The following is a 25,508-nucleotide window of genomic DNA, read 5'->3' on the forward strand; positions in this document are numbered from 1 at the left end:
ACAAAGTGCTTAGAGCAGTACAGGGGGTTGTGTCCTCCGGTCTTAGGGTGACCAGAGAGCTTATCATTCAAACCTGAAGTGAAAGGGAGGCTGTTTATAATTACACCCAGCAGGAAGCAGGGCACACGCGGTCACGTGGTCACCCCGGCCCTGACCACGACTAAGGTGCCAAGGGAGGCTGAAGGCAGAGCTAGACGATGCGTCGTCTTTGTAAGCCAGCCCTGCGAGAGGACACCCTGCCACTTCACACAGGGAGAGGCACGCAAGGGTTGCTGAAGTTTGGTTTGTTGCACTAGATCTGACCTTCAGATTTCCCAGGAAGAATAAATAACCCTTAGGATGAAGACACTTAAAACCGAGACTCGAGCTAAAGTCTAAGGAAAAAATGAAGGACCTCAGTGCATTAATTAAGAAATACTGATGCTCTTCATGTGTCTGGACCCTGGGGGGTGGGGGTGGGGCAGACAAAGAGGGAGGGGAAAGAGGTGTCGCCAGGAAGCCAAATAAAAGTGGATTCCATTCCCGGGGACCATGGTTGGCTGGATAAAAAGGAAGGATTTGGAGACAGGATCCAAGACAGAAAGACACCATCAGGCAGGGGTCGGGCGACCGGTGGGCCTGAGGGATGGGACCAGGGGAAGAGATCAAATGCGGATCGAAGGCCGTGAGGTGGTCAGGGAGGGGCCCCAGGCCTGGGAAGGGCACATCGTGATGGCTGAGAACCAGGTCTCAGACCAGAATCAAGGGTTCAAGTCCCATCTCCACCCCTTACGCACTGGCTGACCTCTGGCGGCTCCGCTGAATACTTCGCCTCATTTTCCATAGCGATAGAACAGAGCAAACGATACCTTCGCCCTTCAGCGTGGCCTGGAGACCAAGTGAGATGAGGCCTGTGAAATTGCGTTCAGTTCACGCACACTGCAAATGCAGAACGTATGTGCCACAAAGAAGGGATTTTTTTCTCGGTTTTGTTCATGCATGAATCCCGAGCACGGCCTACAGTAGGTGCTTGGTAAAAATGTGTTGAATGAACAAACAGCAGCCTTTGGGGTATTATTATCATATTATGCAATGATAGGCCTGGCTGAGCGGGAGCAGAGGAACATAAAGGAGCTTTTTTTACCGAGGAGGAAGCAGGCCGAGACAGGTGAAGGGATCTGCCTGAAGTCACACAGCCAGCAAGTCACAGTCCAGGCTCTGCCTCCCTGTCCCAGCTCTTCAACCCCACCTCCTCCCTTCCTGCCTGCCTTCTATAAGCATTCCCTGGGTGCCTACTAAGTGTGAGCATTCCCTGGATGCCTACTAAGTGTAAGTATTCCCTGGGTGCCTACTAAGTGTAAGCATCCCACAGTGTAACAGGAATATAAAGAAACGTAAAACCAGAGGTTTGGCCATAAGGAACTTATAGAGTAGCAGAGAAAATCTACAGGAAAACAATCTAATGGGGAAAGTTCAGGCTTCTTGAAATAAGAAGCCCAGAAGAAAAAAGAGACATGGGGAACTTGCCTATAGATGAGACCTCTGAGCTACAGCCTGAAGCAGAGCAAGTTGGAGAAATTAGGGCTGGTACTAAGTATGTGCGGCAACTGGCTCATGCAAGCTCCTGTCCGCTCAGGACTGACAATTATTCACGTCTCCTTCCAGCCCTGTGTTCAGTAACAGGATGCTAGAAGCTTAAGATCAGCCACAGAGGCAGTATTTACACTGTGGAAATTGGCAAACTCCAGGAAGCAGGGTTCTTCACCCCCACCCTCTCCCTCCAGCCCCTCCAAGAGCTAGTTAATCTGCACATTACTATTCGGAATAGATATTAAGTAGGAAAAAAGTTAACTCAGCAGGTGCAGCAGATTCAGATTCTTAGGTTTCATCTCCTACCTGGGCAATTTCTATCCCCCACTTTGAAAAACAGGTTATTAGCTCTTTTGGTCTCAGCGGTGTCTGTGTATAAAAAAGGAAACCTGCAATTTGCTCTGTGGGGGAGGTGGGGGAGCAGAACGGGACCCCTCCAGGTCATACAGGCATCCTTTCTTCTACCTGCATGCGGATCTGGGAAAAATGACAAAGATTTTATTTTATTATTATTTTTTTTTGCCTTTTTAGGGCCGCACCCGTGGCATGTGGAGGTTCCCAGGCTAGGCATCTAATCGGAGCTACAGCTGCCAGCCTACACCACAGCCACAGCAATGCTGGATCCGAGCCGCATCTGCCACCTACACCACAGGTCACAGTAACGCCAGATCCTTAACCCACTGAGCGAGGCCAGGGATCAAACCCAAAACCTCATGGTGTCTAGACAGATTCATTTTCGCTGCACCACAACAGGAACTCCAACAAAGTCTTATTTAAAATTCTGAGGCTGTGGTCTTATTTCCACATCCATGTGAGCTGGTCAGATGGAGAAGAGAAGAAAGAAGTGAGGAAAGGGTGATCTAATAGAGGGAACTGCAGGAGCCAAGGCACAAAAAGGTGTTCACACACACACACACACACACACACACACACACACACACAGAGTTTTTAAGAAACGGAGAAAAGTTTAGCCTGACAATGTCATGAGTGGATGAAGAATCAGGATGGAGGCAGGTGGTAAAGAGCCTCAAAGGCCACGTTCACTGTGCATGGCTGAGATTAAATAAGGGCCATTAATGGATTCTTAACTGCTAGGCCACGAAGAAACTCAAAGATTTTTTTTTTTTTTAATTATGTGGAACGGAGTTCCTGCCATGGAGCAGTGGGTTAAGGATTTGGCATTGTCACTACAGCAGCTCAGGTCGCTGCTGTGGCACAGATTTGATTCTGGCCCGGGAATCAAATGCCATAGTACAGCCAAAAAAAAAAAAAAGAAAGAAAGAAAAAAAAATTATGGAGTTCCTATTGTGGATCAGTGGTTAACAAACCCAACTAGTATCCATGAGGACTCGGGTTCGAGCCCTGACCTCGCTCAGTGGGTTAAGGATCCGGTGTTGCTGTGAGCTGTGGTGTAGGTCGCAGATGTGGCTTGGATCCTGTGTTGCTGTGGCTGTGGCATAGGCCGGCAGCTACAGCTCTGATTCAGCCCCTAGCCTGGGAACCTCCATATGCTGTGGGTGCAGCCTTAAAAAGCAAAAAACAAATAAAAAAGAAAATAAATAAATAAAGGAAGAAAAAAGTTAGGGCTCCAGGATGAGCTTTTCTGGCACCGGTGCTTGTCACCACATCCAGCCAAGGCAAGGTGCTCAGGGAAGAAGTACTGACACCTGGCCGCTGGGGTGGCAGTGTTGGGGGTCGGGGCGCAGGTGAGCCTCTGACAAAGTCCCATCTAGAGGACGTGCTCTGTGGCGTTTCTGACCTTCGACCTGGTGGGTCAGAGTTCAGGTGCTGCCACCCTTGACCAGGCTTCTGGCAGGGCTACTGCAAGTCCAACGAGGTTACAGCATCAGCAGTGAACTGCTGTGACCTTGTGGTAATACCCCCCTTGCAGATAGGGTTGCCTGGTGCCAGGGCTGATGGCAAGCAGCAGCGATGCAACGGCCCTTAAGAGGGATGGGGCTTGGCCAAAGGTGGCTTTAGAGATGGAGTCCCCCTGCACCCCTCCCTCCCCAAAATGGTCCCACTCCACAGCCCTTCTGGAGTCAGGAGAGGAGCGGCTCTCCCCGGGGTGACTGCTGGGACTCTATGGAAACAGCTACAAGAGGAGGCACAGTTAGAATGATAAACATGACAACAGCGCTACTGAGCGACGGCTGTGTGCCAGGCTCTGCGGTTAGTACTTGACGTGGACTGTGTCACATTCACTCTCACCACCCCGTCACCAGGAGGCACTGATTTAATTTCCACCACATTGCACAGCTGGGGAAACCGAGGCCCAGGGAAGTCACCTGAGGAAGGAAACAGTGTTCTCTGACCCCCACACCTGGGCTCCGGATCCCCAAATGCTATCTGCGCCCCTGTCTCTCCACCTGGCAAACGGAGAAAGTGACAAGATGTGAAGTCAGCGGCTGAAGCAAGGGACTGGAGATGTTCAGACCAGAGACGGCTCTCAAAGGTGTTAAAATGACAGTCTTCACATCTGCAGGAACGTTCAGGGCAGCTATTGCTAACTGCTCACCGAATATCCATGCTCTCCATCTTTAATCCTAACGGAAGCCTCCTTTTTTCTTTTTTTCTTTTTAGGGCTGTACCCACGGCATATGGAAGTTCCCAGGCTTGGAGCCACAGCTGCTGGCCTATACCACAGTCACAACAATGTCGGATCCAAGTCACATCTGCAACCTACACCACAGCTCCCAGCAATGCCAGATCCTTAACCTATCGAGGGAGGCCAGGGATCGAACCTGCCTCCTCATGGATACTAGTCAGATTTGTTACTGCTGAGCCACAATGGGAACTCCCAGAAGCCTAATCTTGTTCAAGAAAGCAATGTGTCCAGCTAAAAATATTCTTCCCAGGAGTTCCCGTTGTGGCTCAGTGGGTTAAGAACCTGACATAGTGTCTGCGGGGATGTGGGTTCGATATTCTTGGCCTCACTCAGTGGGTTAAGTATCCAGCATTGCCACAAGCTGTCATGGAGGTCACAGATGCAGCTCAGATCCAGTGTTGCTATGGCTATGGTGTAGGCTGTACCTGCAGCTCTGATTCAACCCCTAGCCCAGGAACTTCCATATACCACAAGTATGGCCATAAAAAGAAAAAAAAAAAAAAATCACCTTCCTAGTTCCTGGCACCTAGGGAAGGCCACGGGACCCGCTCTGGAGAAGGAGCCGCAAGTCCTCAGGTGGGCTTCCTTCCCCATCAAGAGATGCCCTTGCATCCCGACCTCTGCCCTGGGACCTGGAGGTGAAGCCAGGGGCGCAGTGGTCATCCTTGAGCAAGAGGACAGAGCCACCTTCTAAGGGGAGTGGGAGGGTAAGACAGAGGGAGGTGGGTCCCTGGGGGCATCTTGGAGCTGCCACGTCAGCCTCGTACCACTTCTCTGATCCCCTGTGAGCAGATAAGCCCAGTGGCTAAGACAGGTTCTGTTACCTGCAGCCAAGCATGGTTCTAACCCAGACAATCCCTGGAGGCAGAACGGGGACCAACAAATCGAAACTAGAGAGGAGCCGGGCAGGCTTCTGGTTTGAACAAGACTAAAAGCCAAAGCTGTCCTGGACTGGCTCACGAGGTGGTGAGTGTCTTGTACCTGGAGACAAGGAAGCTGTGACCGAAGGGCCGTCTGGCAAGGCTGATGGGAAGGGCATGCTGACATGGGCTGGGCTGGGCCAAACGGCCCCGCACGCTTCAATCATACCCACTTTGAGAGGTGAGGAAAGGACCCCAGGATGGGTGCACAGTTATGTATGGGCAAGGCTGCTGCCCTACAATGACCTGCAGGCCCCACCAAGGCCATGTCTACCAGGGCTTGGACAGGTGGCTACTGCACCTGAAGAATGACTCTTTTAATTGATCTAATTTCAACTAATTTCCATTTAAATTGCCACATGTGGCTTAGTGGCTCCCACCGTGGTGGGATGACCTGTCCTCATCCCACCCCGACACGCTCTCTGGCCTTTTATACAATGGTCCTCTCTCGGTCCACGTCAGCCTCCCTGATGCTTCTAGAGCATTCCAGGCACATGCCCACCTTGGAGGTTTTTCCTGGCTCTGCCCTCCGCTGGGCTGCTCTTCCCTCGGTTCCCCTTGGCTGACTTGTTCAATTCCATCATGTCATGTATGTAGAAAGGCAACCTGCCCCCTCCCACGTGCTCTAAAATGGATTTATCATCTCTGCCTGTGCTGCCTGTGTTCCCAGGTAGAATGGAAACACCATGAAAGCCGGGATCTTTAGGTTTTCTTCCCCAAGAATCTAGAACACTCCCTGGCACATAGTAGGTGCTCATAAAGATTTGTTGAATGTGTATGATGGCTTAGCTGCCTGGAATGGAGGGTGCCTCCCTTTCTGGGATGCTAGAGACCTCAGCATCGCTTCCTGAGCCTCACATATGGGCTGGGACCGGTAGCGACCACAGTAAGCAGGGGCACATCTTCTGGGGGTGTATGGAGTAGCACGGAAGAGAGAAAGAGTAAGGATAGTGTTGGGAGTGGCAGCTGAGGCCAGGGCACACAGGGAACATAAAACAGGGAACCCAGGCTGCAAGGGTGCTCAGTGCTTCCCCCGAGGAAGAAGCATTTGAGCTGAGTGAGGCCTGATCAACCAGAAGGTGTTAGCAAGGTCAAGAGTAAGGGAAACGCATTTTAGGCCCATGGAACAGCATGGGCAAAGGACCACGGGCAGGGAAGAGAATGGCCCTTTGGAAGAACTGAGGCTGGAGGTGAGTGATGGGGAGAGCAGTATGAGATGGGGCTGGGGAGCCAGACAGGCAGGTGTCTTGGGGACCAGAGACGGGCATCTGAAATTTCTCCCAAGGACAGACACTCCTGATGGCCACATGACACCTCCTCAGTCTACCCCTCATTTCACCCACAGCTCTGCAGGACAGTTCCACGTATGGGAATCGCAGTTCCACGAATCCCCTGGCACTGCCAGTGTCCCACCCAAGCACGACTTGCCACATTCTGCCCAGAGCCTGCTCTCAACGCTGCAGGAGGCCCCTGCTCACCCTCCACCCCAAGTGCAAGTACACCCAGCAGTGTGGGGGATTTATGCCCCCAGGGACATCTTCAGTGACTGGGGGACGGGAGCCAGTGGTAGTGCTTTGCCGACCTACCCGCCCGCATCCTCCAGGTCCACCATCTCGGGGGGCTTCTGCGTCGAGGTCCCAGCCCCACCCAGGCCCGGGGGCTGCCATGATGCTTCCATAACACCCATTTACACAGGCTTTTCCTTCTTCCCAGTCTCACGCCACCCCCTCACTTCCTCTCACCCCTTCCTTCCTGGCATCCCTTCCCAAATCAACCCCCTACACCCAAATCCTTATCTCGGGCTCTGCTTTCAGGGAGAACCAAACTGAAGACCCCACGGAGGTTTTGCTTCTTACCAGAGTGGTGTGCTCAGGCTTACATATTTAAAATCTCACTCGAGGAGTTCCCGTCGTGGCTCAATGGTTAACGAATCTGACTAGGAACCATGAGATTGCGGGTTCAAGCCCTGGCCTTGCCCAGTGGGTTAAGGATCCGGCGTTGCCGTGAGCTGTGGTGTAGGTTGCAGACGCAGCTCGGATCCCCAGTTGCTGTGGCTGTGGCGTAGGCCGGTGGCTACAGCTCCGATTCGACCCCTAGCCTGGGAATCTCCATGTGCCATGGGAGCGGCCCTAGAAAAGGCAAAAAGACCAAAAAAAAAAAAAAAAATTTAAAAAATAAAAATAAATAAAATAAAATCTCATTTGAGCTGTTGTGTGGAGAGTTTAGGGCAGGAAGAGGAGCGAAGAGCATACCTAGGGCCCTTACAGTGGAGCAGCGAGAGGGGCTGGTGGCCAGCACTGGGCTGGAGAGAAGCGGCTGGAGACACTTAGGAGCCCTGGTTGGCCCTCAGGCCCAGAGGCTCAGAGGCTGCAAGGCAGGCTGATGTGGAGACCTGGCCCCCGTCTGCCTGTCCAAGAGAACCAGCCTCGCCCATTCCCATCCCTCAAGCCCAGCCTGGCTCTGGAGACCTGTTGCAAAGGTACTATTTTTATCGAGCTGGGTGTTTACTTGAAGGATTTGAAGGCTGGGCTTTATTTTTAACTCCTCTCCCAACGGCAGGGACTCGCAGCTGTGGACTTAGGAAGTGGAAGTTGGCCTGCGCTCTGGAAACCCAGGGGGTGAAAGAGCCTGCACTTGGGGAAGGATGAAGCTTGGACGAAGAGCCGGACAGTCTCTCCGAGTTCCACTCGCCTGAGTCTCAGGTGAGAAGAATGACGATAAAACTGATGATGCCTCTCTTTCCTGAGCACCAAGACCATGTCTCACCCATCATCTACTATTTTTTGTCTTTTTAGGGCCACACTTGCAGCCTATGGAGGTTCCCAGGCTAGGGGTTGAATAGGAGCTGCAGCTGCCAGCCTACGCCACAGCCACAGCAATGCGGGATCTGAGCTGCATCTGCGACCTACACCACAGCTTGCAGCCACACTGGATTCTTAACCCACTGAGAGAGGCCAGGGATGGAACCTACATCCTCACAGACCCTATGTCAGGTTCTTCACCCGCTGAGCCACAGCAGGAACTCCCATCATCTCATTTAGTCCTCACCACAACCTGGGAGGCAGGGCTGATACTGTCCCCATTCTACAGATGAGGAAAGTGAGGCCCAGGGAAGACTAAGGACATCACATATCCAGGAAGGACAAGGGCAGGATTCGAACTTCAATTTCCCCAGCTCCCCATGCTTCCAACCGCTCAGCCACACAAAAGTATTGCTAGGCACCAAGGTCAAGGCACAGAATCTTAGACTGGCAGGACAGTAACCTGACATGTTAGAGCTCAAAGATGTCCTCTTCCAATAGTAGTTAAGGAGGGTTTGAGTCCGGATCAGGGCATTCAGAGCCTTGTTGTGTCAGGGATGTGGGGACTTGGGGCTAATTTCCTCACCTGTGAAATGGGTTAATAACAAATAGCATGTCCTTCATGGGGATTAAATGAGATGATGCATATAAAGGAATTAGCACAGAGCCTGGCACCCGGGGTGTGGAGAACAGGGCACTGACCTGTGCCAGGCCCCATCCTGAGCACTGGATCCTCTCATATATCCCACATGACTCATCTGAAAGGTGAAGAAACAGGACAGAAAGTTTAGGACTAGGACCCAGGCAGCCTGACCTTGAGTCTGGGCCCTCGAGCAGCCACCACTATTATTCTTACTGTCCCTGTTACCCCAATACCCTGTGTCCAGCCCTTCTGGCCACGCCCCCTGAGTCCCTGGTGCTTCTGAGGTTCAGCTCAGGTGCCCTGGTCAGGGCCAAGCACTGGCTTTCCGTGGTGAGCCGGGCCTTCCGCTGGGACATGGGGAAACCCTGGCATTGGAGGAAAAGGCATTTTTTCCCAAAGGCGGGGGCTGTTGGTCTGTTCTCTGACTGCTACTGAAGCTGGAAAATCAAGCTGGAAAGGTTCTGGAGTTAGAACGAAAGCACAGTTTATAGGGCTGGGGGTGGGGGAGATAAAACTTCCCTCTCCACCTCCCAGAGCCCTGTCCTCGTCCTGGCTGCTCTATTGAATGGGATCCAGAAACCAGCCGAGGTCTCAGGAGAGCCTCCCACACTCTGCCCGCTGGCACGCTCCTCTCTCTGCTCTGACCCTACGTCACTGTCCCTTTCCAGGCCTCAGTTTCTCCATCTGTGAAATGAGCACATTGGGCTGCATTCTCTGACCAGCTTTTTCCAAGGACCGGTGAGAATCACACTGAGTCATTTCTCTACTTCTCCCCTCTCCAAGCTCAGAAGTCCTGGCTCCCCCCAAACACACTGCCCCAGAGTCTGCACATCTCCCAGCTGCCAGGGACCCAGACAAGATCCTCTCGCTCCCCAGACCCCTTGCCTCAGAGGCCGGCCTGAGCGTCACAGCTGCCTCGTGTATATCATGAGACTCCAACTCTGACAACTCAGGAAATTCCATTCATCCTCGTCTTCGGTCTCTGGGAGCAAAGGGATTTTGTCCAGCTGGCAACTGTTGAAGGAAGGATATGATGGAGAGCAGGAATCTGGGGCTGGGGGGGGGGGACTTCCCAACATTTTGAGGCCACCTTCTGGGAGTTTAACCCCCCTTGATGGAAGCCATATCCAGGAATCTCGGGAGGTGAGCCAGAAACAGAACAAGGGAAAACTTTGGCCTCTGTGGCCCCAGGCAGGTGACAGTGATGGCTGGGTTCATGGAACACCTGACTGCCCTGAAAGAATTTGGCAAAAATGCAAAAGAATGATAATCACGGTGTTGGCAAGGGTGTGAGGAAAACTGCCCTCGTGTGCATTGTAGGGGGGCAGTCATAAATTTGCTGCAACCCTTTTGGAGATTAAATGGGGTTCTGATAATGATGAAAACACACATTCTTTTTGATTCAGCCATTCCACTTCTAGGAATGTAGCCCATAAGTGCAGATCTGTGCAGGCAAGGACAGGCAGAGACATGGGGGCACCCCAGCCGGTGAGTGACCAGGCACATCTTGCAATAATTACTCTTAAATATCTGCTGAACAGACAAGGGAGATGTGGACTTTTGCTTGTCTGTGTTGATCCACCCTCGTGATAATGATACCTAATCCAAGGTGTCACAGACCTTGTCAGGGGAGAGACCACTGAATTTACATTTTGAACGTGAACCTCAAGAGTCAGTCCCTTGCAAGGCCCTGGGCTAATGGCTTTATATTTCCAGTGCATTCCCAGGATGCTTGACTATCTCTGCTAGGAAAGGCACCTGGCTGAGCCATCCCTTTAACCAGCTCCATGAACAAAAGTACGCGTCCAAGGATGTTCACTGCGGCCTCGTGAAATTGGTTTCGAAATCCATGGAGAGAGCTGGTGAAATAAATCATGATACACCCAAACTATGGAATATTATGCCACTATTGAAAAGATTAAGGCAGTGTGTACATAAGCTGAAAAAGTCTCAAAACATATTAAGATGCTGAAGAGCAATGCAGGTAGTCCCAGTTGGGGGGGGGGGGACACACACAAAAAAGCACAAACGGGAACTGTTAACAGTGGTTCCTTCAGAGGTGGGACAGAGGTGGACATGGGAGAGGGGTTTTCTTCCTTTTTATCTTTCGTTGTTTTTGAATTTCCTTAAATGTTAGCAAGCATGTTAGTCTGAACAACGAGGAGGAAGAACAAAAGAGAAGTTCACTGTATCTGAAACAGTAGGAGCTGTCGTGGATAAGATGACAGCCTCTGGGCCAGAATCATAGGTCTGTCATTGACTAGCTGTGTGACTTGGAGCATGTTTTTACTTTATTATTTTTTATTTTTTTGTCTTTTTAGGGCCCCATCCGTGGCATATTCCCAGGCTAGGGGGTCTAATCGGAGCTGTTGCTGCCAGCCCACAGCACAGATGGGAAGCCACGTCTGCGACCTACACCACAGCTCATGGCAACGCTGGATCCTTAACTCACTGAGCGCCTTGCTCAGGGATCAAACCCACAACCTTGTAGTTCCTAGTTGGATTCGTTAACCACTGAGCCATGACGGGAACTCCTGGAGCATGTTTTTAAAATCTCTATGTGCCACGGTTAGAATTAGATGCGAGAATTTAGCTAAGCATTTAGAACGGTGCCGACTGCGTAGTAAGTTCAAAACTCCGTAACCTGGCATTCATAGCCCATCCTTACCTGGCTCTAGGCTGCCTTCCCAGACTCATCTCTAATCTCCTTCCCCACCCACACCAGCCCTGCCAATGAGTCACGGCTCCCAAAATACACCACACACGTTCCTGCCTCCGTGGCTCTACCTGGAATGACCTTTCTCTCCCTGGCCTCCATCTGGCAAACTCCCTAGCAAAGTCACCTGCTCCCCACCTTCGGGGAGTCTCTCAGGCCACCTCCGGGGTAGTTACTTACCCTTTGCTCACGTGTCCCTCAAACCCATCACTTGACTGTGTCAAATCCCAGTCTGTCTTGGACACTAGGCTGTTGAGTCCCCAGAGGATGCTGGCCGTACTGATGCACTGAGTATCTAGTGCCCACGCACAAGCCTGGCCCAAGAGTCAGCACTAATCAACATTTGCAAAAGAAAACCAGCCAAAGGTCAGATCATGGCTCAGAGCATTCCAGAACCAGGTCTCTTGGCTCTGAAGTCTTAACTCCCCACTCTGCCATTACTCAGAGGAATGATTTTCCTTGAGATGCTTAAACTATCTGTGCCTCAGTTTCTTCATATGTAAAATGGGAATAACAATACTTCCTCATGGGGCTGTTGTGAGGATTAAGTCGGTCAACATAAGTAAGGTACTGAGAATCCTTCTGGCTCCTAGAAATAAGGATTGTTTTTAAAATCTCTATGTGCCATGGTTAGAATTAGATGCAAGAATTTAGCTAAGCATTTAGAACGGTGCCGACTGCGTAGTAAGTTCAAAACTCCGTAACCTGGCATTCATAGCCCATCCTTACCTGGCTCTAGGCTGCCTTGGACCCTTGTTAAATAAAAATGAAACAGGCTCCACATGGGCAATTACCTGGACCTAGCCTAGACCTAGTTCCAGGGTCAGCATCTCCCCCCAGGATGGTCTGCATGCTCGCTCTAGAGGTGCTGGAAATGAACCCTGGCAGATGTGAAGCCACAGCGTGAAATAGCATCAGACCCATTCTTATTGTTGCTCAAGGACAAACTTTGGTCAGGTGCCTACAGATCTTCCAGACCTATCCATTCTTGTCAATGTCTTCATTTAGCACAAAGAGAGCAGACGTTAGGTTCTGCACCTGTGACATTAGTAGTTTGACTTCAGACTTGAATAATATCATTCTATTGTCAGAATTCCCCATGATGTGGGTCTCTCATTTTCAACAGTGAGTCAAAAGTCTTCCTCTTTCTTTCTTTCTTCCTTCCTTCCTTCCTTCCTTCCTTCCTTTCTTTCTTTCTTTAATGGCACACCTGCGGCATATGAAAGTCCCCAGGCTAGGGGTCGAATTGGAGCTAGAGCTGCCGGTCTGTGCCACAGCCAGAGCCACGCCAGATCCGAGCCACATCTGCAACTTCCGTTGCAGCTTGCAGCAATGTTGGATCCTTAACCCAATGAACAAGGCCAGGGATTGAACCCGCATCCTCACTGAGACAGTGTCAGGTTCTTAACCCACTGAGCCACAGTGGGAACTCCAAAAGTCTTCCTTTTCGATAACTGTACATATTTTTAGTAAGTTGATTTACATGATACATGAGACATGGTTGTAGCAAAAATTGCAGAAGATGCCAGTTTGGGAAACAGTTGTAGGAACTGGGAGAGAAGACAGAGCCTTCCCTTAGGGAGACCTCACTCTCAAGAGAGACTCAGATCAGTAGGGAGTAACACTTGACTCACTATAACAGCGTACACCTCCTTGCACGCCTTCAAAGCAAAGGCCCTTTACATGGGCTATTTCTTTTGCTCTCTGTAGCAATACTTGGAAAGAGAATGAATATCATTCCCACGTGACTGAAAGGGAAAGTGAGGCACAGGGAAGTGAGGTAACTCGCTTAAGGTCACACAGCTTGGAAGAAGCTGAACCCAGATTCAAACCTGGGTCTGTCCAAGCTCTTAGCTACTGCTCACCGGAGAAATTCACCTCCCAGCAACTCTCAAAGCCAACTCCAACCCTGTGCTCAACTTGGGAACTTCCAGGATCAATCTGGGGGTGGAGGAGGAGGAGCGGAGGACAGACTCATTGAAGGGACCCTGTCTCCATGGCCACCCTGATGCCATCCTGTCCAAAACCTGAAATGTTCCAAACCTCACACCCTGGGGCAGCTGAGAACTCCTGCAGGCAGCCCTGCCTCTGCTGCAGGAGCAAGATGACAACAATAAGGAGAAACCTAGACAACGACAACAGCAACTAACATTTGCTGAGCCGCCTCCTGCTTCTAGCCCGTGCTGAGCGCTGTGTGCACAGTGTCTGATTGAACCCTCGTGAAAACATTTCAAGGTAGATATGATTATTCTCCCCTTAGACCTGAGAGAATTCAAGTCTGGAGGGAAGACAAGTTAAGCCAGCAAGAGGCAGAGCCAAAGCCCCACTCCTTGTGCTCCTTCCAGAAGGGAACCATTTATCAGGGTGTTGGCATGACAACCAGAAGAGGTTAGAACATCCCAGCTTCCCTCCACGGCCCAGGACCTTAAAAGGCGCTACAAAAAGAGTTTGTAGCCACAAAATTAGAAACTATGAAGCTAGTTCCCCCTTGATGGCTTAGTGGCTATGGGTATCTCTTTGTCCCTTTCTGTACCTCAGTTTTCCCATCTGGTCAGTGAAGGAGTTAGACTGTCTCTTTAGGGCCCTGAATGGATCCAGAGCAACAGTGTCCAAGAAAAACATAATGTGAGACACATATGTAATTGTTTTTACTTTTCTAGTAGCCACATTCAAAAAAGTTACAAGAACCAAGTGAAATTAATAACAATAATATTTTCTCTAACCTACTCTATCTAAAATATAATCAACCTGTAATCAATATCAAAATTTTTACTAAGTTACTCTACATGCTTTTCTTACTAACTCTTTAAAATTCAGTGTCCGTTTCACACCAGTCACATTTCCAGAGCTCGACAGGCACACATGGCCAGTGGCACCGTATTGGACAGAGCAGATCTAGAATCTTTTTCAATCCATAGCCCGTTTTCGGGGATGCGACAGCTCCGCGTTCTCCCTCCTCACTGGGAAAGCTGTCCTGATCCTAGACTTGGAGCTGACAAGTTCCATGAAAGCCAGGGCAGGGAGCTGAGGCCACGATGGAGAGAAACCCAGGCCGGCCTGGGCCGAGGAGCGCCGGGGAGGCTTTCTGCTCCCTGCAGCCTGATTACTCATCAAAGCCCCCAGGAGAGAGACAACCCTGCTTTTCCTCCTAACTCAAAGATTCCCTTAATTGGAAATTCAATCTGAGCTGAAAACCGAGCCAGGCAGCCGCCCCCCACATGGCACCAGCCCTGAAGGCACCCAGGATAAGGAATCCAGATCTCCCCTCACTCCCCTCCCGGTGGCACTGCGTGCAGGGAGCTGGCACCACCTTCTCCCTCCAGAGATTCAGTGTCGGGCTATGGGCCCAGCAGCTTTCTTGGAGGGCGCTCAACACCTGCTCAAGGGCATAGGCTTGGCAGGAAGGACAAGGAGGGTAGGGAAAGGGGCAAAATTTGGCCCCCAGCAGGGGAGAGCTTGGGGAACTCTCTCCTTCTCTCTGAACTTCCATCTCCCCACCTTTAAATGTGAACACGTTAAGTGATAGCAAAGACTGCTTTTACTGCTGGTTGCTCTGTGCCAGGCATCTTACAGGCATAGCTCATCTACTCCCCAAAACTACCCTAGAGAGGAACAAGATCCAGGGTTCAGAGTGGTGAAGCAACTTGGGCGAGGTCACACAGCAATTCAGTAGAAGAGCCAGAATTCCAACTCCTGGTCTTTCTTCCAAATCAAGAGCTTAAGCTCTTACCTAATCTAAGCACTGTTGTGTCCCAGGGTGGCCCAAGACAGTCCTAGCTTTTGCCTGTCATAACTATATACACTTGGAATCATAATTTTATCTTTTTCTTTTTCAACCACTCCCATAGCTTATGGAAGTTTCTAGACCAGAGATCGAATCCAAGCCAGAGCTGCATCCAATGCACAGCTGCAGAAACGCTGGATCCCTAACCCAACTGCGCCAGGCCAGAGGTCAATCTGGCACCTCTACAGAGATAAGCTGGATCATTAACCCACTGTGCCACAGTGGGAACTCCTAGGCATCATAATTTTAAAATGTTCCCTTTGGAAGAAGAGACAAATCTCCCATGCAAATAATGCGTGTGGATACTTATGCTTCCAAAAGGTAGAGCTTAATTCCAAACCCTTCTCCTTCCCTGAGTGTGGGCCAAACTTAACATCTGGATTCCAAAGATTAAATTACGGAAAGGGGAAAATAGCAGCTTTACAGCCGAAAAACCTACCAGAAACCAGGTTTGAAAAGTCTGGAGTTTAACAGTAAGGTATGAATGTTGGCTTTGATTAATATATTACTGTAATAAAAGAAGTTAACAGATTTCTCTAATCTAGGCGGAGAGTATATGGGAGCTCTCTAGAGTATTTTTGCAACTTTTCAGTAAAGCTAAAATTTTTCTAACATAAGAGTATTATTTTTAAAAAGCACCCCCCTTTTGGAGTTCCTATTGTGGCTCAGTAGTAACAAACCCAACTAGTATCCATGAGGATTCGGGCTCAATCCCTGGCCTCACTCAGTGGGCTAAGAATCTGTCATTGCTGGGAGCTGTGGTGTAGGTCGCAGACGCAGCTCAGATCCCAAGTTGCTGTGGCTGTGCCATAAGGTGGCAGCTGCAGCTCCAATTCCACCCCTAGCCTGGGAACTTGCATATGCTACGGGTGCAGCCCTAAAAAGCAAAAAAAAAAAAAAAAGAAAGAAAGAAAAAGAAAAACTGCCCTCTTTTACTGATAAAAGTATTCAAAGATTTGGCCAATAAATTATACGATGACCTGGTCACAAGCCTGGCTCTGCCCCAACCAAGAAATCTTAAGAAAATTACTTACACATTCTATCTCCCTTAATGATACTAACTACTCAAACATACATGGCACAGAGTTCCCGTTGTGGTGCAGAGGTACTGAATCTGACTAGGAACCATGAGGTTGTGGGTTCGATCCCTGGCCTCGCTCAGTGGGTTAAGGATCCAGCATTGCCGAAAGCTGTGGTGTAGGTTGCAGACGTGGCTTGGATCTGGCATTGCCGTGGCTGTGACACAGGCCAGCAGCTGCAGCTCCAATTAGGCCCCTAGCCTAGGAACCTCCATTTGCCATGGGTGGGGCCCTAAAAAGATAAAAAAAAAAAAAAAGACAAAAAAACAAAACAAAAACATACATGGCAATTTAAAGTTTACAAAATTTAGAGACAGAAGATGTGCTGGTTAAAGTTTTGGAATCAGAAAGCCCTGGTTCTCTCACTTGTCTGCCAAGTGGGCTAAAGTATGTTGTCTTCTTTCCATGGGCCTCAGTTTCCACATCTGTAAAATGAATTCACTGAATGACAACAGTGACTGGTACTACTTTAGGGGCCCTTGCGATGTGTCCAGCACTGTAACGGATATTGTGATGTGCTACTCAGTTTCCCCTTCAGACCAAGGGTTGGGAGTTCCTGTTGTAGCTCAGTGGTAACAAACCCGACTAGTATCCATGAGGATGAGAGTTCAATCCCTGGCCTCGCTCAGCGGGCTAAGGATCCAGTGTTGCCTTGAGCTGTGATGTAGGTCACAGATGCAGCTCGGATCCCGTGTTGCTGTGGCTGTGGCATAGGCCAGCAGCTCCAGCTCTGATTCGACTCCTAGCCTGGCCACTTCCATATGCTGCATGTATAGCTCTAAAAGAAAAAAAAAAAAAAAAAAAACAAGGATTTATTTCTCCCCTCCCTCTGCCCCCAACCCAGTTGCTCAGAGGGCTGCCCGCTGTCAGTCCTGTCCGGGGACTGCCCTTGGCTGAGAAGAGCCATCCAGCTCCAGGTCATGCCCTTTTCTGAAGATGAGCCCGCATGCAATGCAGAGAATGTAAAAATCCAGCTCCCTCACTTCAACTTGGGACAATTCTGAAGGTCATCTCGACTGCAGGGCACCCCTTGTGGTCGGGTAAGGCAGGGTGGAGACTGCCCGGAAACCCAGCCCTCGCCCAATCCTGCCTTCTTGCCCTCCTGACAAGGGTTGATCCTGAGGGTACCCGTGACTTGCTGCACACTAATCTCCATCTCCATTTGCTTCCCAGGAACTCATCCCATGATAGGACTGGGAACCACTGCACCCCCACTCTCTTTCTTTCTTTGTCTTTTTAGAACCGCACACATAGCACATGGAAGTTCCCAGGCTAGGGGCTGATTAGAACTATAGCCGCCAGCCGACACCACAGCCACAGCTACGCCAGATCTGAGCCTCATCTGAGACCTACACCACAGCTCACAGCAACATCGGATCTTTAACCCACTGAGCAAGACAGGGATTGCACTTGCATCCTCACGGATACTAGTCAGTTCGTTACCGCTGAGCCACACAGGAACTCCCACACTATGTTTTCTAACTCTCAGACCCACCCCATTTTGATAGATGAGACACCTGAGGTTAATTTAGCCAAGAACATACAATGTCAATATTTTAAACCACTTAAAGTAGTGCCATGCACACAACAGGTGTTACACATGTTTGAAGCACCATTAGAACTTTACCTGAAGTACAAGGAGAAGACATTGAGGGGTATGAATATGGCTGAAAGGATAGGTGCTGAATGGATAGCAGGTGGATGGATGCAGGACTGGCGAATGGATGGGTGGAGTGGTTTAGTGAATAACTAAAGCGTGGATGGATTGTTGGTTGTAAGAATGGTTGGGAGATGAAGTTGGTTGAATGGATGGATGATGGATGGATGGTTGGATGACTGGTTAGGTGGGTTGGAGTGGATGTTGTTTCAGTGGATGGAAATATGGTTGGGAGATGGGGTGGCTGGATAAATGGAGGTAACTGGGTGAATGAAGGTAGTTGAATGAATGGATGCCTAGTTGAATGTTAGGGTGGGTGGTGGTTCAGGATGGGAGAAATTGAGTGAATGTGGGTGCTAGGGATGAGGGGGTGGGTGGGTGATTGAACAGGTGTCTGGGTGGCTGGATGAATAGTTGGGTGAATGGATGGGTAGGTGACTACATGGTCAAATAGGTAAGAAGATGGAAAGTTGGATGGGTGGGTGAAGAAATGGTTGGGCAGATGGGTGGTTGGATGGATAGAGGAACTGGGTGATGGCGGGGCTGCTCAGGCGGTACCAGCGGAGTTAGGTGAATGAAGGGTTGGGGGAATGGATGAATTGACTGGGTGGTTGTTTGGTGACAGGGAGGTTAAGGAGTAAACAGAAAGTTACGCAGCTGGGAGAGTGGGGTGGATAGTTGGGCAGAGAGATGGTTGCTCAGGTTGATATTAGAAAGGGCGGGGGAATGTAAAGATTAAGTGAATGGAGCGACTGGGCGAATGGGTGGATGGGAGGAATGGAGTATATGGCTGATGGATGGACGACATCCGATCCAGAAGCCCTTGTAATGAACCTTCTAAAGAGAGTCGCGGGGAAGCTCTTTGGCGGTAAAAGAAGCAAAAATGGGGCCTCCCAGGTCGCCCTGCCCCAGGACCCCTTCCCCGAGGGGGGCACAGCCCGGGTCCTACCTGGAGGCGGCGATCTCGGCCTTCTGGCGCGCTATGGCGGCGGCGCGCTGGGCGCCCTCCACGCTGTGCTCCACCTTCTGGCGGACCTTGCCGCTCTTGAGCGGCAGCACGCGGCGCTTGGTGCCCTTGACCAGCACGTTGTGGCGGTACTTGCCCTCCTCACGGTGGCCGTCGGGCAGCGTGGTGCAGCCGTAGCCGTGGCGCAGGTTGTCCAGCCACTCGCCCTCGTAGCGGAGGCCGCTGGAGCGCTCGCTCACGCCGAAGCCCGAGCGCTTGTCGTTCTTCCACTCGCCCATGTAGGTCTCGGTGGTGGTGGCGTCGATGTCGGCCTCGAAGGGCGCGGCCTCGTCGGCGCCCTCGCCCAGGCTGGCGGTGGACGCGGCGTCGCTGGCGCCCGAGCTGAGGTCGCTCTTGAGGAAGCTGACGCGGCTGCGCTGGCTGCCCAGGGACGTGCGCGACTCGGCGCGGCGCAGCTTCCCCAGCAGCGCGCCCCGCTGGAACAGGCCGCCGCCCTTGGCCGCCCGCGCCGCCGCGTCGGCGTTGGCCAGGAGGCTGAGCGCGAAGCCGCCGCGCGGGATGGCGGCGCGGGCAGCGTGGGGCCGTCGGCGGCCGGCGAGGTGGGCGAGTCCGGGGCCACCGTGCCGTTGCTGTGCTCGCTGCGCAGGGACGAGAGCGACGTGCGCAGGGGCGAGCGCACCACCACGGCCATCCCGTAGGGCACGCTCTGGCGCACGCCGTAGCCGTGGCGCATGCCGTTGGTGAACTGGCCTTGGTACGTCCCTGCGGGCGAGGAGAAGGGCGCGTCAGTGGGACTGCCCGATGGGGGCCTCTCCCAGGGGTGCCCGGCTCAATGGGCCAGGCCATCGGGGCCAGGGAGTCCCGGCTTACCAAAGCCAGCGAGGCTCCGAGGGTGTGAGGTTGCGTGAGCATGCAAGAACAAACGCGTGCAAACTGGGAGCTGGCCAGTGGTGTGCATATTTCCGTTGGTGGGGACGTGGCAGGGTCACAAGCGTGCTAGATGGAGTCCCGCACAGCGTGAGTGTGGGAAGTTTGGGAGCAGGTGAGGCCTCGGGAGGGCGTGGGGTTAAATGAGTGTGCCAGAACACAAGGGGACAGGCCAAAAGGGGTTTCTGTTGCTGGGAGCATGCCTGGGTCTTTAGTGTGCAAAATAGGGTGAGGTTGAGGGAGCCCATTTTAAATGTGAAGTTGTGTGAGCAGGTGAGTGTTAAGCGAGTGTGGACAGATTTGGAACCACACAAGAGAGAATGAATGTACCAGAGGGTGAGTGGGTAAGAGAGTGAGTTTGTGCAGTAATGTGACTATTGCATGTATGTGAGTGTGCATAGCAGCAGGAGCATGTGGACACATGAGTGTGCAAGGCAGTGTGCAGAGGGTAACTGAATCACATGAACATGTCATCATGGAATGTGTATAAGTTATGAGAGTATTCAAGGTCTTGAGTGTGCAAGAAAGGCAAAGTTGAGTGGGGGTGCAAGACTGTTAGAGGATCAGAAAGTGCAAACTTGAGAGCAGGCAAGGCTCTGTTGGTGTGTGAGGTTCAGTGAGTGTGCATGGTTATCCTAGTGTGCAAGACGAAGTGAATGTCCAAGGTCGTGAATGGATAAAACGGTGAGTTCGAATAGTGGTGTGATTGTTGGAGAGCCTGGGCCAGTGCAGGTTGTGCAAGGCCGTGTGTAGGGAAGACTGTTACGGGCAGGTGTGTCAGTGTCTTTTGACTATGTGGCTCATGCGTGTATCATGCGGTGTGTATACACTGGAGTGAGTGCCCAGTGGAGGTGACATCTGAGTACACAAGTGTTAAAGTATAAAGTAATGTGAGACACTCAGGGCTGTGTGTGAGGTTGTGGGTATTAATGACACTGAAACCATGTACATCCACGTGTGTGCAGGATAGTGACGTGTACAAGGAGATATCAGCCAGAAGGCCTTGCATGGCCATGAATGTGAACACATGAGTTCCTGGGAATAAGAGTCCGTGTATGTGGCGTGACATGGATAGAGAGGCAGCTCAGAGTGTTGGTTAGGAGCACAGACTCTGGAGCCAGGCTGGTGGGTCCAAATCCTGCCTCTGCCCTTGCTGTTGTGTAACCTTGGGCAAGTGACTTAACCTCTCTGTGCTTCAGCTTTCTCACCCATCAAATTGATAACAGTTGCTTCGTATCTTATAAAGTTGTTGGAGGTTTGAATGTGTTAATATCACAGAAAAATGAGTTAATATCTGAAGGGAAAGATACGTATGTGATATTGTGATTCTACAGAGTTGGGTTAGTGCGTGAGGTCACCTGAGTTGCAGGAACGAGCTGAAACAAAGCTGACAAAATATCTTCGTATTCCACCCCCAGCCTAACAGGCTAATAGGCTGTGCTCACCAGGGCTCTATCCAAAACCTCCTTCCCATCCTCCCTGGCTGATGGCATCATCTGGTGGGTTTTTTGTTGTTGTTGTTGTTGTTTCTTTATAGGGCCACAATCGTGGCATATGAAATTCCCAGGCTGGGGTCAAATTGGAGCTTCAGGTGCCAGCCTGGACCACAGCCACAGCAACTTCGGATCCGAGCCACATCTTCAACCTACACCACAGCTTACAGCAACACCGGATCCTTAACCACTGAGCGAGGCCAGGGATCGAACCCACATCCTCATGGATACTAGTTGGGCTCGTTACCACTGAGCCGCAACGGGAGCTTTCCATCTGGTGTTTTTATAACTGCCATCTGTGTCCTACTGACTCCTCCATGCATATCCCCAACTTCTTCCCCTCTGCAGCTCTACGTGTCACCTTGGAGACAGATGCCACCAGATGTTACACAGCCATCCCCAACTCATCACCCTCCTCTAACCCATACATGGCATTCCACCTTTTGGGTCTCTCTCTCTCCCCAGCAGCACCATTTCTCTGCCATCGTCTTTGTGCCCTTAGTATATAGAACAGTGCCTGGCACACCATGCTCGCTGAAGTGAGAGCGGCATTTAGAGTCTTTGTTTTAAACACAAGCTGATACATTATCCGATTCACCAAAAAACCAAATGGCTTCCTAGCAAATATCCAGAATGGCTAGTAAGTCACTCCTGGGGTCAACGCAACAAGCATACTCCCACTGGGACCTTTGCACTGGCTGTTCCCTCTGCCTGGAACTCTTTCCCTCCCGATATCCTTAAGTCTTTGCTCGGTGAGGCCTCCCTGACGGCCCTATTTAAAATTACAATCTGCCTGTGTCCTCACCAGCACCTAGATACCATGGTCTACTTTTACTTTTGTTCTATTGTATTTTTCACCTTCTAACATAATTCATGTGATATTTATTTACTTATTGCTTTTCGTCCCCTGCTGGAAGGGAAGCTTCATGGGTACAGGGATCTTTCCTGTTTTGTTCTCTGATGAATCCCCAGCACCTGGGACAAGGCCTGGCACTTAGAGGGGAGTCAGAAACATTTGCTGATTGACTGGCTTGAACCTGTCCAGAAAGGCCATCTCACTGTGTGACCTTGGGCAACTCCCTTCCCTTCTTATGGCCTCAGTTGCCCTGTTAGTCAATGACGTGCTGGAGTCGAGGCTTTCTAAGGTCTGCTGGCCTCACTTTGAGACGCCAGTCTTCTAGGAATCAGGGCATCATGACTCTGGAGGCAGAGGACAATGAGCCCACATGAGTCCGCACAGCCTGGTCCCTCCCAGCACAGGCTGCTCCAGATCAGGGTTCCGCTGCTACCCCACCCCCAGCCCTTTGTGCATGAAGAGCCCCCATCCAGGGGTCAGGGACAGCACAGGGGCTTGCTTACCCCCTCAACAGTCCTGTGAGGGGGTGCCACTCGGATGCTCATTTACAGGAGAGGAAGTTGGTGGCCTGAGAAATTAAGTGACTTGACTAAGGAAGCAGGATCCAAGTTCAAGTCTTTCTGATGCCCAAAACTCTGAGCCCACGGTTTTCAATCCTGGCTGCATATGAGAAGCTAAAAATAAAATCCCTGGGCCTCACCACCTGAAATTCTGCTTTAATTTGGGGGAGGGTCTCTGGTGCTTCTAGCCCCTCAGGACAGCAGGTAGAACAGGGGTCAGAGGGACAGTGGCTCTGACCTCCCTTCAGTGACCAACCAGAACAAACCAGTGATCGTGGAACACCAACTATTAAAGGGCCAAAGAGGAACAGAGAGAGTTGGAGAGAGAGGAGAGCATTGGGCATGAACTCAGAAAGGAAAGTGCAAATATGATCCCCTTTTCATAGGTGGATTAATGTTCAGAGAGGTTATGTGATTTGCCCAAAGTCACACAGCAAGGAAGGAGCAGAACTGGGGTTTGAACTGAGGTCTGATTCAAGCTGAGGAAGTGGGAAAATGGGATTCTGTGGCAAATGCAGAGACGAGGGAAAGAGAGTGTGGTGCATAAAAAAAAATTAAAGTAAAAATAAAAAAAGAATGTATATATGTATGTGTGACTGGGTCACCTTGCTGTACAGTAGAAAATTGACAGAACACTGTAAACCAGCTACAACCGAAAAATGAAAATCTTTAAAAAAGAAAAAAAAAGTGTGGTGCGAAGGACAGAAAAGTGAAGAGGCGGGAGATACAAAACTATTATGTTCCATTTTGCAAACTTGTCCACATGAGGCCACGTTGTGTGAGAGGCCAGGGACAGAAACATGGACAGAGATAAACTGGTTTCAAACATCATCGAAACTGAGGAATCTTGGACACGCTACTTCTTCTGATTCTCAATTTCCTCACCTGGAAAGTGGAAAAATAATGCCTGCTTTCCGGCATTTTCGGGAATATTAAAAAAAGGAGACAAGAGAAGATGGCAACAACCCAAATGTCCATCAACTGGGAAATGGATAAACTATAATCAGGCACACAAGGGAATACTAGTCAGCCGTAAAAAGTAGCAGGTTCCTGATACCCACCCCAAGATCTCAAAAACATCCCAGGGGAATGAAGCTGGGACCAAATCATAAGATTCCAATGACATGAAAGCCTGGAAAGAACTAACCTATGGTGACAGAAAGCAGATCCAAGGTTACCAGAGGGTAACTGCTAGGGGGATCCACTGCACAGCAGCACTAGGGAACTTTCTGGGTGGATAGAAATGCTCTATACCCGGACTGTGCTGGTTACACAGGTGTAGACATTTATCAAGACTGTATGCCTAAAATGTATTTTATTGCATGGAAATAAAGTTGCAAAGTTGATAAAGAATTTGTCATAAATAAACTTTTAAGGAGGAGTTCCCGTCATGGCTCAGTGGTTAACGATCCCGATTAGCATCCATGAGGACGCGGGTTCGATCCCTGGCCTTGCTCAGTGGGTTAAGGATCCGGCGTTGCCATGAGCTGTGGTGTAGGTGGCAGACTCCGCTCAGATCCCAGGTTGCTGCGGCTCTGGCGTAGGCTGGTGGCTACAGCTCCAATTGGACCCCTAGTCTGGCAACTTCCATATGCCACGGGAGCAACCCTAAAATACAAAATAAATAAATAGATAAATAAACAAACTTTTAAGGGGGAAAAAAAAAACCCTCAACCAGCACAGTGGCTTGCAAACATCCATCAGGAAATCCGATCAGCTCTACTTTCTATGTGAACCTAGACTCTTGCCCCTTCTCCCCACCCGCACTGCTACTAGGTGGTACTTGGAGCCACCATCATCTCTCACCCAGACTGTCCCGGTGGCTGCTTTTGCCCTTGTCCTCCTCCAGCTGTTCTTAACACACCAGTCAGAGGAGTTCTGTTCGCATGTAACACATCAGATCACGACACTGCTCTGCCCCTTCTTCGAAGAAAAGCGCAAGTCGTTAGGGACCCCCAAGACCCTTTCTGCTCTCTCCCATCACTCCTCTGTCCTCACCTCCTCCTCCTCTCCCCTTTCCCTCATTTCACTTTAGTCACAGAGGCTCCTTGCTGTTCCTCCCACACACTAGCCACGCCCCTGCCTCAGGGTCTCTGCATCTGCTGTTCCCTTTGCCTAGAATGTTCTTCCTCCAGGTATCTGCATGGCTCGCTCCCTCACCATCTTCATGCCTTTACTCAAATGTCACCTGACCACCCGATTTAAAGTTATATCCCCCACCCAAGGTTTTCAGGCTAGGGGTCGAATCGAAGCTGCAGCCCCTGGCCTACGCCAGAGCCACAGCAACGCAGGATCCGAGCCATGTCTGCAACCTACACCACAGCTCATGGCAACACCGGATCGTTAACCCACTGAGCAAGGGCAGGGATCGAACCTGCGACCTCATGGTTCCTAGTCGGATTCGTTAACCACTGCACCAACGGGAACTCCCCACCCAAGGTTGTTTTTTTTTTTTTTTAATTTTATGGCCACACCCACAGCACGTGGAAGATCCCAGGCCAGTGATTGAATCCAAGTCACAGCTCTGACCTACACAGATCCTTTAACCCACTGTGCCAGGCCAGGGATTAAACCTGCACCTCCTCAGCGACCCGAGCCCCTGCAGTTGGATTCTTAACCCACTGTGCCACAGTGGGAACTCCCAAGATTGTTTTTTTTTTTAATTTCCCTTCTTTGCTTTTTTCCTTCATAGCATATCTAATATTATATATATTTTGCTTTTTTTGTTGTTGTTTATTGACCATCTCCCTTACTGCAAGCTCCATAAAGGCAGGGATTCCATTCTTTTTTGTTCACTGCTGCATCCGTAGTACTTAGAACCAAATAAATACTCAATAAATACTTGTTAAATGAATGAGTAGCATGCTTATTATAACTGGCTTCTTTCTGGTCTGCTGATCTGAAAACAGGTCTGCGAAAATGACCAGA

General features: G+C 50.5%; 1 protein-coding gene across 1 annotated transcript in view; it reads right to left on the reverse strand.

The window, feature by feature from the left end:
* Positions 1-25,508, reverse strand: part of JPH2 (junctophilin 2) — a 75,025-nt gene that overhangs the window by 28,263 nt on the left and 21,254 nt on the right. The window contains 2 exon segments of the mRNA XM_021077520.1: positions 18,727-19,306; positions 19,309-19,506. Coding sequence (XP_020933179.1) covers positions 18,727-19,306; positions 19,309-19,506 — 778 coding nt within the window.

This window comes from Sus scrofa, chromosome 17 (genome assembly GCF_000003025.6).
Source record: "Sus scrofa isolate TJ Tabasco breed Duroc chromosome 17, Sscrofa11.1, whole genome shotgun sequence".
NCBI classification, from domain to species: domain Eukaryota; kingdom Metazoa; phylum Chordata; class Mammalia; order Artiodactyla; family Suidae; genus Sus; species Sus scrofa.